Source organism: Emys orbicularis, chromosome 8, assembly GCF_028017835.1.
Source record: "Emys orbicularis isolate rEmyOrb1 chromosome 8, rEmyOrb1.hap1, whole genome shotgun sequence".
Lineage (NCBI taxonomy): Eukaryota > Metazoa > Chordata > Testudines > Emydidae > Emys > Emys orbicularis.
The window spans coordinates 58,602,017-58,619,714 of record NC_088690.1 but is presented as its reverse complement, the minus strand read 5'-3'; the positions used below and the strand labels follow the sequence as shown (position 1 = coordinate 58,619,714).

The 17,698-nt window shown below is 46.4% G+C and overlaps 1 protein-coding gene across 1 annotated transcript in view; it reads left to right on the top strand.

The window, feature by feature from the left end:
* Window positions 1-225: 225 nt before the first annotated feature.
* LHX4 (LIM homeobox 4) overlaps window positions 226-17,698 on the top strand; it is a 66,657-nt gene continuing 49,184 nt past the window's right edge. Inside the window, exon 1 of the mRNA XM_065409621.1 lies at window positions 226-301. Within this exon, the coding sequence (XP_065265693.1) occupies window positions 226-301 (76 nt within the window). The remainder of the gene's footprint in view (window positions 302-17,698) is intronic.

The window sequence follows — 17,698 nt, the reverse complement described above, 5'->3', positions numbered from 1 at the left end:
CAGCGAAAAGAGCTGCTGCAGCATCACTTTAACCCAGGATACACTAACCCAGGATAGCAGGATCAAAAGGGATTTGAAACAGACCAGGGCTAAAGCAGGGCCACTCCAGTCCTCCGGCACGTGCGGAAGGATCAGCCCTGATTGTACTTTAAACTTAATGTTTTATTTTATTTTTATAGAGAGAGAAAATAGAGCCGTTTATTTTTTATTTTCTATTTAAATAAAATGATGCAAAGCTCAGCACTCACTACAGAAGGTTCTGTCAAGGGGCTTCCAGAGATTCTTGGTGTGCCAATGCAACGTAAGGATTTTTTTCCCTCATTGATTTAATAATAAAGAAAACTGGCAATGATAGACGCCTAAATGGTGCAGGGAGGGTGGCTAACTGCACTGTGAGATGTGGAGAGGCGGGGGGGGGGGGAGTACTTGAGAAATGTAAGACGGGTGGGTATTTCCATGTGAGGCAAATTCCTGCGAAGGGGCTGGATGAGGTTGGTTGCCTTCTTTTTAAAATACTAATAATATAGAGAGAAAAATAATAATACGCAACAGGGAAGGAAGTACCCGGAGAGCTTAGTAGAGTAGATATGCAGGATGATTGTGCTGATTGGGGAAGAGGAATAGGCAGCTAATGGGAAGTAAACAATCTTCCTAGATGAGAGCAAAATACTGGCCCCGCAGCCACATCAACTTTAAACCGCCTCGCAAGAAGTTGGGAGACCCCCTGAGCGCTGCATTCTAAGGGGGGAAATCTCAGGAAAGTGCACCCATCTCGCCCATTTGCTGCTAGGAGTGGGGAGACCCCAATGCAATTTGCAATCTGCTCTTCGGAAATACAGGTGGGGAGCGGGGGGAGCAGAGCCGCTGAGCTGCCTGCTGGGGGAGATCCCAGGCCGTTGTTTTGTCAAATTGGAATTGAGGGTAGTGTAGCTCAGGCGAAGCTGTGAACTCTGATCCAGGAATAGAGAGATGTTATATGCATAGAAGAGCCTAGTTGTGAACCCTAGCTCAGGATGTAAGCATATGTATGTATCTACATGTGTGTATGTAATATAGCTATGCGTGTGCGTATGTATTATAATGTGTGTATGTACGTGTATATGTGTTTGTGTGTATATATCTATATCCACACGCTGGTATATATGTTGTTTGTGCATATATATATGGGGACATAGATACGCAGACTGATATATACGGCATGTGTTGATATATATACACACACACATAATATAGACACATTCATACTCCATAATATTCGTTGCTTGTCTTATGACCCCCTATTTCTTGCTCTGTTCCCAATGCTGAGCACGCGATCGGCCCCTCCTGTAGGCGATAGATGCTCTGGCCAAGGGCTCGCTCCCTGCGCCGGTCTGAATGCAGCGTCTCTCCCCCGCACTCGCGGCCCGTGTGCTCTGGTTAGACGGAGAACGGCCCTGGGGCATTGCCCCTCGGGTGGCCGGGGCAGCAGAGATGTCGCGTGCGGCTTTGCCCGGCGGGGCTTTGCCTGGCAGGGGAAACAGATCAAGAGTTTTCTGCAAATGCTGCCACAGGTCTCTGGCTAACCGGGGCGCCGGCATGCGGATGTGTCGGTGTGTGCGTTGTTACACATAGCACAGTGTTGCTTGGCGTTGTACGGAGACTGCCCGCCTCGCGCGTTGAAGGGTTTCGCTTGGAGATCCTTTTGCTAACTCACTCCAGGCCCGGTCGCGTTTGCAGCCGGGAAGGAGGTCACACTGATGGGGGGTACTTTACACATCCCCTGCCGTCCTGCCCCCCAGATTAGTTACTCTCGGGCGAGATCTCTCTGGAAAGTGATGGAGCGGACTGGCGTGTGAGGACAAGTTATAGGAAAAGTTAGGGGCCGTTCACACCTTGCTTGACTCGCAAGTCTTTGCTACCGTCTGAAACCCAGCAGAAAGGAAGTGCGGTTACTTTCTTGCGATAGCAGGGCACAAAAAGGGGTGGCAAAAAATGTCCGGGTATGATCTTGGTCGACGGAATAAGAAGAACGGGTTTCAGCTTTTGGACTGTTCCTTTGTTTGTATTTGATTGTTTGGAGCCTTCTAGATTTATCTGTCTACCTGTGGTGCCCTCTCCCCGGCTAGAAAACTGGGGGTTGCTTTACAGGATGTAGGGAGCCATTGCGACCTCATTTTATTCTCCTTTATGATCCAGAGGGGAAATGTCCTCCTCTTGCTACTGAGTTTTAAAATCCGCCTCCAACCCAATCTCCCGAATTGAGAGAGAGAGAGAGAATTAACTGGACCCGGCCATTTATCCGGAGACAGACCTGTCTGTCAGAAATAGGGTCCAATTTATAGCTCGGGTCAGAGAATCTGTATTTATAATGAAGAGTCAGTTGGTTTAGATCAAATACGGCTAGGTTGTAGGTCAAAAATCCTTAAAATCCCATTGTATCTATCTGTCCAAATATTGATATCTAGATCTAGACCGCTATTTAATGATGTATTGATACAGATCTCTCTCGTATACATATATAAATAGACAAACCGTTATTTCGGTATATACACACAATTATCTGTATATGTATAGAGAGATCTGTATCCATGCATAATTAAATACCTGTCTAGCTATATACCATTATGTATAGACGTATACAAATTATCTCCATTTCTTCGCATACACAATATCTGTGCTGTATGTAGATAGATACTATATATACATAGATACAAATGTACGTGTATCTACATATATTGATCTATTTATATATTTTTCTACAAATCTCTGGCTGTAAAAGTATCTGTGTATTTAGAGACAGATCCTTCTTGTTGAATGTGTATTTAGAGACAGATCCTTCTTGTTGAATAGCTTATACACGTGTCTAGTATAGTCCATTGATCAATTCATTCCTTTTCAGTCACTTCCCGGCTCTTTGTATTTTGGTTGCTTACATTTCGATACCTAGGGGGTCACTGGCTGGCAGAGTTGAAATTCCTGACCCCGACAGGCAAAAGATGCTGTTTCCTTACCCTCCGCCTTCCCAGCGGTTGTGCTTGTGCATGGTGCTTGCTCCAGACTTGTAGTTCGGGAAGGGCTCTGTGCCCGTCTCTGCTTGGACAGCGACCTGTTTTTAGGCAGCTCCTGGAACCCCCCTTCTCATGCTCCCGCTGGGCACTGGGGCTCAAGTGAAAGACTGGGGGGCTGCAAAGGCTCTTGGGGTCATTTAGTCCAGATCCTGGTGGATTCTGGATTGCTACTTTTCCTGCAGGAATCTCCTCCATTTAGTCTGGAGCGCTCCATCCCTTGGGTTTCCTGAGCAGTAGCCCCCGGATTCTCCCGATTTGCAACAATACTCTTCCCCCTCTCCCCCACCCCTAAAAAAACAACCCTGGCTTTGGAAATGTGCCCAGAGCAGCCCTGCCATAGCGGCTGAATGGAGAGTCTGAGTCAACCATCTCCAGAGAGAGGGGACAGGAGCGATCCGGGCAGCCGCGTTTCACCTCCGGCTCTTTTTATCTCCTTCTCTCGTCCTTTCTTCTGTTGGGGGGGGGGGGTTGTTTGTATTTTGTTTGATTAAATACTTGCAAAAGCCGCGCAGAAAGCCCCCTGTGCGGGGATGAAAGATCTTTGCTTTCCAGTGACCCCTGGTTCAGAGCCCTCTCCGTACCAATGAGGAGGCATGAGAAGGGGGTTGTCAATTTCACTAGCCCCCTTCCTTTGTGGTTGCTGTGGACTGTTCACCTCCCACCTTTGCTGTTCTAGGTATCAGCCACAGGGGGTTGTTTTTAATTGCTCTGGGTTAGCAATATTTTTTTCTACCAGTAAGAAACTGAGTCCGAGTCCGACACCGCTCTCCTCTTTCGTTCTCTGCAGTGTGCACCCCCTGCCTTCTGTTTATCCCAGACAACGAAATACTGATTGTTCTAGGCAATCGTCGCCGTTAACAATTGTTTTAAATTCGACTAAACAAGTAACCGATAACGAATAGGGTGTGAGGAATGTCTTTCCCCCACCCCTTACAATATCGCTCCCAGCAGGCGTGAGAGAAGGTCTAACAATTCCCTTCGATTCGGATTCGAGGAACCACCTGGAGGAATGTCACTTCTCGAAAGTGATCGAAAAGGGCGGTAGGAGACACTGGGGATGAGAACAGCGGAGGCCTCCGTGTGGGGTCTGATTTCCCCTTTATACTGGGCGTCCTTGACACCCTGCGTCCCAGGCAAGAGGGAAAATCACCCTGTACTATTTATGCCCACTTTGACCTGGCCTATGGCCAAATCCCAGGGCTCCCCACCCCTGGGCGATGTCCCCTTTCCTGGCCGGGAGCCTGTTTTAGCATCTTTGTAATGAAACTCCGTCCCCTCTCTAGCTACCTGGGACCCTTTTACACTAATCCGGCGGGGGAAGAAGTAGCTCAGGGATGTCTGGAAACGCCGTTTACAGGGCGTGTATGCCGACAACAAATTCTATATCCATCGATTAATTTTGCCCAATAAACGATGCATCGACAGACAAGTACAGGAATATAGACACAAAATCTATCCACGCATCTCTAATTCAAATAGACTATCTCCATGGCTCCAGGTGTAAAAACAATTACATTTTTATATGTGTGAGGAGATAAATACGTTCTATCCATAGACAATTCGAATTAGATCTCTCTATAGAGAAATAGTTTATCTAGCGATCTGTATGTGGGGAGATAGAGACTATGTGTATCGGTTTATGCGAAACAAATTCTACGTCAAGAAGAAATCAACACAGGTGAAATGTGTAATTTGCAAGATGCGCTGTGGAGGAAATCTTGTTATGCGTGTCCGTTTCTAGCCTTATATTTGTGGATTAGTGTTGAAAAGGCTAAACCGATTGGGTTGGTTCGTAAAGTCTCATTTACTGTCTGTAAAAATGACCTGCCCTGGTCAGAACTTCATCCCAAACCGAATTGGGCAATGTACAGCCCGTCTCTGGGTTTAGCTCGCCTGAGGGTGAATCGTCTCTTTCCCAGCAGTCTCTTTGCACTTCGGAAATGTTCCCCTGCATTTTGGGAAGAGGCAATTTCCACCCGCCTACCCCCTGTGTCGCCTTTTGTTAATTTCGCGATTATTCCGCACATTCCCGCCGGTTCAAACCTTTCCCCCCTTCCTAGCAAGTCGTTGGCCCGGTAGGTTATCAGCGTCAAAAGCCCCTCTCCAAGTTGGAAGAAATAAACGAAACCTATAGGATTTGGGGAGGGGGGGAAATTATTCCGATCCGGGAATCTCTCGCCTGTTTTGTATTTTTTCTCTCTCCTCATAGCCCATATTCCTAGAGATGTATCTGGTATGAATTAGCTCCCTGGACTAGTGCAGGATTAAGCCGGGAAGGTGATGGGGAAAGACAAACGCCGAAGCGCTTTTCTGGGGTTGTGTGTAGTTTTGCCCTGGTAATTTCCTTTCTCGCCCTCCGATCTCCTACAGCCCCGGCTCTTTCGGGCTGAGAAAAGAAACCTAGTTTTATTTCCTCACAAATTGCAGGAATTGCCCCCCCCCCCCAGACGCGGGGATTTCCCCCTTCATGTGTGCGCTGCATCACTTTCTCAGCACGGTTCCGGATCGCTCCTGGCGTTTATCGAATTATATGTTAGTTAAAGACGAAATATATCCACGGCGCCAAACCGAACCCACCTGCAGCACAGCCACACGGGCCCAGCCTTTGTTCAGCTGCCCAGCGCCAGTGCTTTGCGCCAGCGTTTTTCTATTCGAGTCCATTGCTCAGGGCTCGATCCCGTGCGCCCTGCTTCCCCGCTAACTTCACAGGGAGTTTGAAGGGCTCAGCGGATCAAGGTCCCGGCTGGGGAAGGTCTATCCAGGGTTGCTCGCGGGACACAACTGTGTTGTTGTCGCACACTCTGGTGCCGATTCTGTTATGCACCGCGCCTTCTGGTGTTCGCTGGGGCGACGCGAACTCGCTACGGCGCGTTCATGGTGCAAGCATTTTGTAGTAGCTATTCTACTCCTATGTGACTTCCCCTGGAGCAGGATCGGCCCGGGACTTGCCACCAGCCCTTGTGTAGCACAGCCGCTGCAGCCGCTCTGCTTTGTTTAGGTTCCATTGAAATGTCGCTTCTGCAGCAGGGCGAGTAAACACAACCCGGGAGGCTGATCCTGAGAGAGCAGAAACTCCACAGTGCAGAAACGAAACCTTGTGTGCGCTACCTAAGGGCTGGGATCAGACTCCCCAGTCCTGTCCACCTCACCCAGGAAAGCTGCCCCTCCATTTTTCTTGCTGTCTTCCCTGCCTTGTTGGTCAGGGAAGGCTCACGCGCCCGTAAAAGGGATGCCAGGCCAAGGGGCTGAGAATTCACTTCCCAGCATCAGGCCATGAGGAGAAAGCCCGGGAGTGCCTAAGGGGGGGGGAAAGCAGCGGATCTCTGCAGTGTTCCGGGTACCTCACGGCAGCAGCAAACCCCAGAATCCGGAGCCCTCTGAGTGAAATATTTGTGGAAAGAGTGACTCATTGAACGGAATGTCAGGTCAGGCATTTTACTGATTTCGATTAGCGGGTATTAAATAAAGTTATTCCTCCGCCTTCTCTCCTACAAACAAGCTTCAACAAAACCTAGGGGTAAGAGAAAAGTATCTATCTATCTATCTATCTATCTATCTATCTGGATATTAGCTCCAACCCAGCGAATAATCACTCCCCTCCCTGTCTGCTACCCAAACATTGCAGCGCTGAGAATCAGAAACTGAAATTGGACTAGATACTACTAAAGGGGGAAAGTGTCTTCACTGGGTTCCATTGTCCCAATTGAATGAAATGATACAAGCCAGCAGAAATAGTGAAAAGTCAGTGGGGTTTTGAGAACTTTTTCAATCGGTTTTTCCAGGAGGAGAAAAGTAGCTTCCGTGTCTTTGTTCTGTACAGAAGTGGGTTCATAACCTATTACATTTCAAGTGGCGACCCGTGCCCCTCTGAGGTTGTGATGCGAACCTGAGCAAAGCTGAAGCGTTCAGTGAAGTCTGACAACTTCTCCTTGTCGCACCTGGTTATACCAAGGTATAATGCAAGCGCTGTGTTGTAAATTACCCACTGTGACTGTCCTGAGAGCCCTTGGTCTCAATGCACAACAGGATGGGCTAAAAGGGGTGTCAGCCTTCACTCTGGATTGCCTGGCTGTTGCCAGTCTGTCTCATTTACCTTTTTGTCTTACAGTAGATTTTTGTTTGTTTGTTTCGTTTTAACACTAGTGATGAGGCTGATTTTCCCGGCGTGGTGGCTACAAGGGGCTGAGTTACTGGTCAGATCCAGGGACTAGGGATCAGGAGACGTGAATATTCCTGACTTTGCCACTCACTCGATGGTATTGGGAAAGTCACATAAAGCCAGATTATGTACCCTTCCTTCGGGCTGAATACCACTTTACGCTCCATTTCAATGGTCTGCCCCAGCATGAGGGGAGCAAAATATTGCCTTAGCCTGGGTCCTTGTTTTCTCGTTGGTAAAACGGAGCTAACACCTGCCCAGCTTTGTGAAGCCCGCTGGAATCCTTGTTGCTAGTATAAATGCAAACCACTGTTGTATTTTTCTGCTCGTGTCCCCGCTGCAGTCCAGGCTGTGGGGTGGGTCCAGCTGCGCTAGGACTCAATGAATCTCTTTGCACGTGGGGAGGGTCCGGGCGGCTCTTGCCCCTGGATTGGAACTGAGCGGTTAGCAGGCGGATCACCAGCGTGCTATGCCACCCTGGCCTCCCCAGGTGCTGTGGCAAAGGCAAGGCAAAACTAGGCAATAGGAAGAGTGTGCTGGGTGACTCACGGCACTGGGATAAACAGGAACCAGCAGGGTTTTGTATACGGTCATTTCAACATGAAACTGAGGCATGCTTTAAAAACACGTTGTAGTGATACTGTGAGCTTGTGGCGTCCAATCCTCCAACCCCTCCTCGCTCAAATAAATAATCCTCACTCTTGCGTGTAGGCCCATTAGCTTCAGTTGGGCCTATTGATGTGGGGAAGAATTTGAAGCCTGAGACAGTAACAATTTTACCTGTGTTAAAATGCAGCTGTTTCCATTCTTGTTAAGTGATCAGGCTGTGAGGGAGTGGCTTGCACAATGCTATTCTTGAAAGGGGATTAGGGTGGCTGGTTATTGTATTTTTTAAAACTGCAAAGGAAACCAAGTATGAACCAAGCAAGCCACCATTTTCTTCTACTCTCTGTAAACTAAAATAATAATCCTGCCCAAGCTGATTTAAACCCAATGCTTTTTTAATTGCTTTCAGCCTGTGAACTTCGAGCCTGAGATGACATTTTTAGGGTTGAATTATGAACTTCTCAGTAATGGAAATACTGACACGAGCTTAACTAGAGTGGCACCAGTGATACTGCGATGATAAATGAATGACACCACTGGGCTATCGCCTGCCATCATTCCACACGCAGATCTCCAGGGGGAGCTTTGCAGTCAAAGTGATGGCAGAACAGGGCCCATTCTAGCTGAGGAACCCACTGACATTGCCTCTGCTTAGACCAGATCTGAATTTGTCACACCAGTTTTTCATTCTATTTGTGTTTTAGTCTTGGGGACAATCTCTTTGGGGTCTGATCCTGGGAAATGCTGGGTGCCCTCAACTCCCATTGGCTCTCAGGAAAGGGACTCAGAACTTTGGAAGTTGGGATTTTTTGGATTGATCCAAACCCCATTGAGATCAATGGAAAAAGTCCCAGTGACTTCAGTGGGGTCGGATCAGGCCCTTTACAAGGAATAATTGAATTAACTGGATATTGTTGCATGATGCAAAAATATATGAAGAAGGCAAATAATAAGGAGTAAAAAATATGTTTAGGTTGGTGCCAAGGGTATGGCCTGGGGTAATAGGATGACACTAACAAAGGGAAAATATAGGGTGAATGTCAAGAGAAAAATCCTACGTGTGAGATCTGTAAGGCTGTGGAATAGCCTCCCCCGGGAGGTGCTAGAAGCCCCTTCATTTGAAACATAGGCTAAGCCATTGCAGGCAACAATTCTGCACTGGTTCACAGGGAATAGATGAGGTGGTCTATTAGGGCTTTTTTAACCCTGTTTTCTATTATTCTGTTTAAAAACTCAGCTTCCCCCAGATAACGAGTGAGTGAAAGTGAGCATGGTTTGGGCAGCATGCGATCTCAAATAGTTAAAGACAAAATACAATTCTCGGCTTTATTAGAATAAAACAAAATTTAGAATGAGAGAGAGGCCTTAAAAGCTGGAAGCATGGGATTCCTATTCCAGCAGTAGGAGTGCTGAGGGATGGCAGAGAGAAGTCAATGGAAAGAAGATTCACTGTTAATTGACAGCTGTTGTTGTCTACCCCGGGCACTGAGGATACCTCTCTGGGGGAGGGAACTCCAGTTATTAAGAAGAGACAGGTATTAATAATGGGTGAGTCGACCATTAGAAACATAGATAGCTGGGTTTGCAATGACCGGGAGAACCTCATGGTGACTTGCCTGCCTAGTGCGAAGGTTGTGGATCTCTCGAGACATCTAAATAGACTTATGTGTAGTGCTGGGGAGGAGCTGGTGGTAGTGGTACATGTAGGTACCAATGACATAGGGAGGGATAGGAGAGAGGTCCTGGAGACCAAATTTAGGCTGCTAGGTAAGAGATTGAAGTTCAGGACTTCCATGGTAGCATTCTCTGAGATGCTCCCAGTTCCACGCGCAGGGCCAGTTAGACAGGCAGAACTGCAGGGTCTCAATGTGTGGATGAGACAATGGTGTAGGGAGGAGGGGTTTAGATTTATTGGGCACTGGGGAAACTTTTGGGAAAGGAGGAACTTATACAGGAAGGATGGGCTCCACCTAAATCATTATGGAACCAGATTGCTGGCACTTAAAATTAAAAAGGTCATAGAGCAGTTTTTAAACTAAGGGTTGGGGGAAAGCCGACAGGTGCAGAGGAGCACATGGTTCAGACAGAGACATCCCTTAGGGGAGAATCTAGTAATGAAGATTGTCTATGTCCTACTAAGAAGGAGAAGATGGAATATGATAAAATACAGGTAGGATCTGATGAGAAACAGTCAAATGACGAAAAGTCTCATTCAATTACGTCATGTAATGGGAGACAGCTAAAAAGTGACAAGCATTTAAAGTGCTTATATACCAATGCTAGAAGTCTAAATAATAAGATGGGTGAACTAGAGTGCCTTGTATTGAATGAGGATATTGATATAATGGGCATCACAGAAACTTGGTGGAATGAGGATTATCAATGGGACACAGTAATACCAGAGTACAAAATATATGGGGAAGGACAGAACAGGTCATGCTGGTGGCGGAGTGGCACTATATGTGAAAGAAAGTGTAGAATCAAATGAAGTAAAAATCTTAAATGAAGCAAACTGTACCATAGAATCTCTATGGATAGTAATTCCATGCTCTAAGAATAATATAGCAGTAGGGATATATTACCGACCTCCTGACCAGGATGGTGATAGTGGCTGTGAAATGCTCAGGGAGATTTAGAGAGGCTATTAAAATAAAAAACTCAATAATAATGAGGGATTTCAACTATCTCCATATTGACTGGGTACATGTTACCTCAGGATGGGATGGAGAGAGAGTTTCTTGACACCTTAAATTACTGCTTCTTGGAGCAGCTAGTCCTGGAACCCACAAGAGGAGAGGCAATTCTTGATTTAGTCCTAAGTGGAGCACAGGATCAGGTCCAAGAGGTGAATATAGTTGGACCGCTTGGTAATAGTGACCATAATATAATTAAATTTAAATCCCTGTGGTGGGGAAAACACCACAGCGGCCAAACACTGTAGCATTTAATTTCAGAAAGGGGAACTACACAAAAATGAGGAAGTTAGTGAAACAGAAATTAAAAGGTACAGCACCAAAAGTAAAATCCCTGCACCACCATAATAGAGGCTCAACTTAAATGTATACCCCAAATTAAAAAACATAGTAAGAGAACCAAAAAAGAGTCACCGTGGCTAAACAACAAAATAAAAGAAGCAGTCAGAGGCAAAAAGGCATCCTTTAAAAAGTGGAAGTTAAATCCTAGCGAGGAAAATAGAAAGGAGCATAAACTCTGGCAAATGAAGTATAAAAATATAATTAGGAAGGCCAAAAAAGAATTTGAAGAACAACTAGCCAAAGACTCAAAAAGTAATAGTAAATTTTTTTTTAAGTACATCAGAAGCAGGAAGCTTGCTAAACAACCAGTGGGGCCAATGGACTATCGAGATGCTAAAGGAGCACTAAAGGTTGATAAGACTATTGCAGAGAAACTAAATGAATTCTTTGCATCGGTCTTCACGGCTGAGGATGTGAAGGAGATTCCCAAACCTGAGCCATTCTTTTTAGGTGACAAATCTGAGGAACTGTCCCAGACTGAGGTGTCATTAGAGGAGGTTTTGGAACAAATTGATAAACTAAACAGTAATAAGTCACCAGGACCAGATGGTATTCACCCAGGAGTTCTGAAGGAACTCAAATGTGAAATTTCAGGACTACTAACTGTAGTTTGTAGCCCAGTGTTTCTCAAACTGGGGTCGCCACCTGTGTAGGGAAAGCCCCTGGCGGGCCGGGCCGGTTTGTTTACCTGCCCCGTCCGCAGGTCCGGCCGATCGCGGCTCCCACTGGCCGCGGTTCGCCGCTGCAGATCAATGGGAGCTGCTGGAAGCGGCGGCCAGTCCGTCCCTCGGCCCGCGCTGCTTCCAGCAGCTCCCATTGGCCTGCAGCGGCGAACCGCAGCCAGTGGGAGCTGCGATCGGCCGGACCTGCGGACGGGGCAGGTAAACAAACCGGCCCGGCCCGCCAGGGGCTTTCCCTACACAAGCGGCGACCCCAGTTTGAGAAACACTGCTGTAACCTATCATTTAAATCAGCTTCTGTACCAAATGACTGGAGGATAGCTAATGTGATGCCAATTTTTAAAAAGGGCTCCAGAGGTGACCTCAGCAATTACAGGCCAGTAAGCCTAACTTCAGTACCGGGCAAACTGGTTGAAACTATAGTAAAGAACAAAATTGTCAGACACAAAGATGAACATAATTTGTTGGGGAATAGTCAACATGGCAAGACTGAAACAGTCTCCTCTCTGGCCAGCCAGAGTAAAGCTCAGCTTCTCCTGGGCACTAGGAGCAATCTTAGCTTCTTCTGAGAGAGATTCCCATTTCCTCTTGGGAGAGCCTGCACAAACCCCATTGCTTCTGAGAAAGTTCCCTTCTCCACACCTATCTTTTCAATACTCCCAGTACTTAGGGGAACCAGGAATTGTCCTTCCCCAGGGCTTTTTGTAGGTTCAGGAATTCCAATTGGTTTTAAAAATCCTGGTTGGTGAGAGACTGTATCCTATTTATACAAGGGTTTCAGAATGAAATTTATTGTAACAAGGCATTTAAACATCTATCTATCTATCTAAACATTTTTGTAGCTGGGAAGATATGAATATATGCAACCTACTCTATGATAGGACATATTATAATATTTATTTAGAGTTGCTGAGAATAAGCCACGAAAATGAACCTCAGGTCCTTTGTACATATCACCAGGACTCCCTGAGAGATTGCAGCCATATACTATGAACAATGTTATGCTATGTACAACAAATGTATGATTTTAATTTGCATTTGATGATGTTAGTAGAGTGTAAATCAACAGCTGTAACATTCATCACCCCTTTCTTTTAAATTATTGTTTTCGGAGGTGTTTATTGCAAAGGTTAAAACCGATTCCATCCTGAAACACCCTATGTGGGCCCAGGGCAGTCAGTGAACTGGAATCTGGTTGTATGGGATTCCTTCTCTTTCTTTTTCTCTTTCTCTTGGTGTAGTTTTCTCTGAATAAGATTTTCCTTTCTGTTCTCCAGTTGGAATAATGAATCTGGGACTATCTGAAGACATGTTGCTGCAATACAGCACCTGGAAGGCTTTTACAAAAATAAAATCAGGCCAGATCCAAATGCAGATCAAGCCAAATCAGGCTTGTCCACACTTTCCGGAGGATTGATGCTGCAGCGATCGATGCATTGGCGGTTGATTTATTGGTTCTAGTGAAGATCCACTAAATCGACCGCTGATTGCTCTCCCATCAACTCCTGTACTCCATCTGATCGAGAAGAGTAAGGACAGGTGTTCACTACCCACCGGATCGGTGGGTAGTGATCGATCTATCGGGGATAAATTTATCACGTCTCGTATAGACGTGGATAAATCAATCCCCAAACACACTCCCTGTCTACTCTGGAACTCCAGCTCGCGAGAGGCGGAAGCGGAGTCGACGGGGGAGCGGCAGCAGTCGACTCACCACCGTCCTCGCAGCCAGGTAAGTCGACCTAAGATACACCAACCTCAGCTACGCTATTTGCGTAGCTGAAGTTGTGTATCTTAGGTCGACCTCCCCCCCCAGTGTAGACCAGGGCTAAGGGAAGTCGATGGGAGAGTGTCTCCCGTCGATGTCACGTTGTGTGGACCCCGCAGTAAGTAGATCTAAGCTACGTTGATTTGAGTTACGCAATTCATGTTACTCAACTTGCGTAGCTTAGATCAACTTTTCCCTTTAGTGTAGACAAGGTTAGTGTAAATGGGCATAGCTCCACTGAAGTTGATGGAACTACTGCTGTGGAGACAAGCTGGGGATCCGGCCCATTAGCTCTGGTTTTGACCTGATCTCATGTTATCTCATGTAACAATATAGGGCTTAATCTTGCAGCCCTCACTCAGGCAAAACTCCCATAGGCTTCATTCAGTAATTCTGGATGTTACTAAGCTCTGCCCATACAAATGACATCACTGTTTCCATAGTAACTAATGCACTTCAAGGAGGAAATAGCAGAGCAGAATTTTATTTTTAAAGGACAAAAATTAGTGGCATAAACAAAATAGGTGATGGCGGGGATGCTATAAAGTTTTCATTGCTGCTAATCTGGGAAAAGCTACATAATTCACTCGTAGCTCAGGCACCTACGAGTAATGTGGTCATTGCAAACTCCTGGCAATAAGTCCTTTATGCTGACCCACATTATGGGCCCAATCCTCCACTAATTACATACACAAAGTTCCCATTGACGTGAGTTCGGGGTGTGCAAAGAATGCAGCATCAGATCTATCTGTCTATAGCTACCTAAAATTTAGTTCCATGTAGTGCGTGGGGGAATGAATCTTTCCAATGAGAGATTAAAAACTGAACGTCTGTCTGCTGCACGTGGACCTTAAGGATCCTGTCACAGGGTCATTGGTCAGCAAATGTCTTCTCCTCTACTGCTGTGTAGTGTGCTATGCAACAGTCAGCCAGGGCTCTCCACCCCAGAGGTGGCTGCATGTCATTGGTACTGCACGTACGCCGGCTGTGGAACTCTTTGAGATGAAATGCCTATGTGAGTCTAATAGCTTGTATATCAAACCTCTCCATTAGACCCACCTCTGCTGTGACACATATAAGAAACAGAGCAATTAATGAGGACGAGATTGAGGGGCAGATGGGATTAGTTGGCTTTTACTTTATTTATAATAATTTTAAAGCAGCAACTTTGTATGAGTGTCGAAACATTGTATATATTGATTGCAGCTCTCTCTCCAGGGCAGGGACCCTGCCTTCATATGTATTTGTATGGCTTCTAGCACAACAGGGCCATGATCCTCACCCATGCTTTGGGGTGATACTGCCATACACGTGTTAAATACCCCCGCCCCCGCACTCCATAGGTTCTGATTGACAGCTCCTTGAAGTCAAGGGAAAGTCTTCAAGGGGCTCTGGATTAGATGCAGAGTGATGTCATTTATTTTTTTCCTTTAAAGCCTGATTTTGCAATTCCCACTCAAGCAGAACTTCCATCGGAGCCTTCAGGGAGTGCACCTGAGCTAAGTCCACAGGATCAGGTCCTCCATATAAACACAGATTGCTCCCTAGAACGGGAAAAGCAATTCTGACATTGTGCTGCAATGAAAAAATGTGGAGCTTTGTCTGCTTCAAATGGAGTTACTTATCGTGTTATAGCCTCATAGAGGATTTTTATTTATTTTTAAAGGAGTAGCTCCATTAGCTGGTACTTACGTTACATCTGTGTTCAGTAAAAGCAGGTTCCTCTGCGCATGTACTGTAAAGTGTGTGTGTGTGATTGAGATCCAGAGCGGGGGCTGGATTTGGAATGCCCCAGATTTCAGGAGCATTCATAGCTGAAGGGTTTGGTTCAGCCTGTTAAAAAAAATAGGGACCATTTGTAAAATTCCGAGTTGGATGACCTAACGCTTGGGGGCTCTGCTGTGAGGTTTGCTTTGGGACCCTGCCCATTCAGGATTCTCTTGGATTATCACTGCATTTGATTTCTGCAGCTCCCCTCAGTGACAAATTGATATGAAGAATTTCATAGAGTATTTCACAATCCGTTTTGGTACAATAATTAGCTATTTTTTTTCCCTGACGGGGATAGATAATGCCATAAAGATGAAGCCAGTGTTATAAATCATTCCAACTACTGCCCTGATCTAAAACGTGCTGCTGGTGAATGGCACCCAAACAGACCACACCGTGTCTGTCAATCCATCACTCCAAAACCGAGCAAGGAATAGTACCAGAATCTGAGAACCCGCTACATTTATTTTAATGCTGATAATGGGGTAGTGCCAAGTTCTGCCCTGGCTGGTGCTTATAGGGAGAGCTGAGTGTATGGTCAATACATGGACCTCTACTCCTCCTAAAAGCTGCCAGGCTGGGTGGGATTCCATTGGGCAGGCAGAGCTGGGGAATGCATGGAGCCGGGCATGCTTTCCTGTAGATTTTTAACAGTAAGGGTTATTTATCTTTGGAACAATTTACCCAGGGTTGTGGTGGATTCTCCATCACTGGAAATGTTAAAATCAAGATGGGATGTTTCTCTAAAAGATCTGCTCCAGATCTGCTCCAGGAATTATTTTGGGGGAATTCTCTGGTGTGTGTTATCAAGGTGATGATGATCACTATTGGTGCCTTCTGGCCTTGGAATCTATGAAAAGCCACAGCGTTTACCTCTGACTCTCTCATGCTATGCATCACAGCTTAGATGATATCCAGCTAGGGCAGCGTTTCTCAAATGTGGCCACCGTGGCTGCATACGGCCACTAGGGGCTTTTCTTGCGGCCACAGCCTCCTGGGCTGTTATGGGGGGGGGGGGGGGGGGGGAGTAGAGGCCCCTCCCTGTTGCTCCTGGATGCACCGCCTTGGTGTTGGTTGCTGAGGCTGCCAGCAGTAGTTGGGCCCTGCTCCCCCTGTGGAGACACCTGGGGCACAATGCTGGAGGACCAGGCAGCCGGTGAGTTCCCCATCTTCCCAGAGGTGATGGGGTTCAAGCTTTAGGCTTCAGCCCTGGGTTAGTGGGGCAGAGGGGCAGCAAGCTCTGGCCACAGGGCTTTGGGCTCTAGTCCCCCCACTGCCTCCCGCTACCTGCCCCCATTGCCCCTGGCCCCCGCTGCCTCCCCCGACCCCCCATCCAGGGCTTAATTTGTCCCTAGGCTTGACAGGGCTGAGGTAGTCTGTTGTGAAAAGCGATACGTGTATGCTTGTTAATATCACTTTTCACAATATACTTACTAGCTAGCAATAAATAAATTGCAATGATTTGGACGGGTATATGTGCATATTTATTTGTTTTTCCTAAAGCTAATTAAGTATTTTAGGAAAACGTGTGAGAGGGGTCACCAGCAAGAGTCGGTGGCCACACTCTGAGGCCTCCAAAAATTTTGTCCTGAGAACCCCTGAGCTAGGGGCTCATCATACAGTACCTAGCCAGAGCTCCAAGCCTCTTTGGAGTCATGGTGCATGGGCCAGATCAGAAATCAGATGTTGCTGGATAGCCCTGGTTTGAGAGCTAGGGAAGGAAGGATCCTTTTCTGCTGTGTGTCCTGGGGGATATCTCCCTGTGATCTCTTCCCCCTCCAATGAAGCCACACAGCAGAAGGACAGGTCCTAGCCCAGAGCATTCAGTTTTCCAACACCACTGTGATTTGGGTGCCTTGATTTGTAGTCTGAGTCACCTTAGAGCAGTCTTATTATGAGAAGGTGGGTGCTCAGCCCTTTCTTGCTATCAGGCCCCTATAGCCATCTGACAGAAACGAGGCACTTTGCTTTAGAAAATCCTGGTCAGAAATCAATCAGTAACTCATTTCTGGAGTTCACCATTAAACTGTGCTATTTCCTTTTTCCCCCTTAACATCAGTTGAAGAGCATATTAAAAAATTCAAGGCACAGAGGAATTTTCAGATTATTTTCAATAAAATCTTGGGGGGCAGGGCCTTCCTCCCCAAGTAAATCCTCACAATTTTTTTTCTTAAAAAGCAAAATCACTAACCAGCATCAGCCTGTTGATTATAATGTTATCACAGTATAATGAAGCCTGCTTGGGTTGCTAGTGGACAGCTTTGAACCAAGGACTTCTAGCAATAAAAACTTGGGCTTTTTTCACTTGAGCTAAAAGAGGATTTGTCCTAGCTGCCAGAAGTAGTAGACTCTTATCCTCTTATGTTGTCCAACTGCTAAAGGAAGTCAGAGGCCTGCAGTGTGCTAGTATGGGTTACAAGTGCCATTGCAGAGTGCCAGAGGCTGGCAGAATTTGGCCTGACTAGGTGTTTAGTGATGCACACAAATCAGGCAGTGCAATTGCATTATATAACTCAACCTTGTCATCTGCTACTGTTTATCATTGTACTGTAAGGCTGATTTTTTCCCCATATGGTATCGGAACCATTCTGGGCAGGTTGACTCCATGCTGAGGTTTCTTTCCTGTAGGTCTC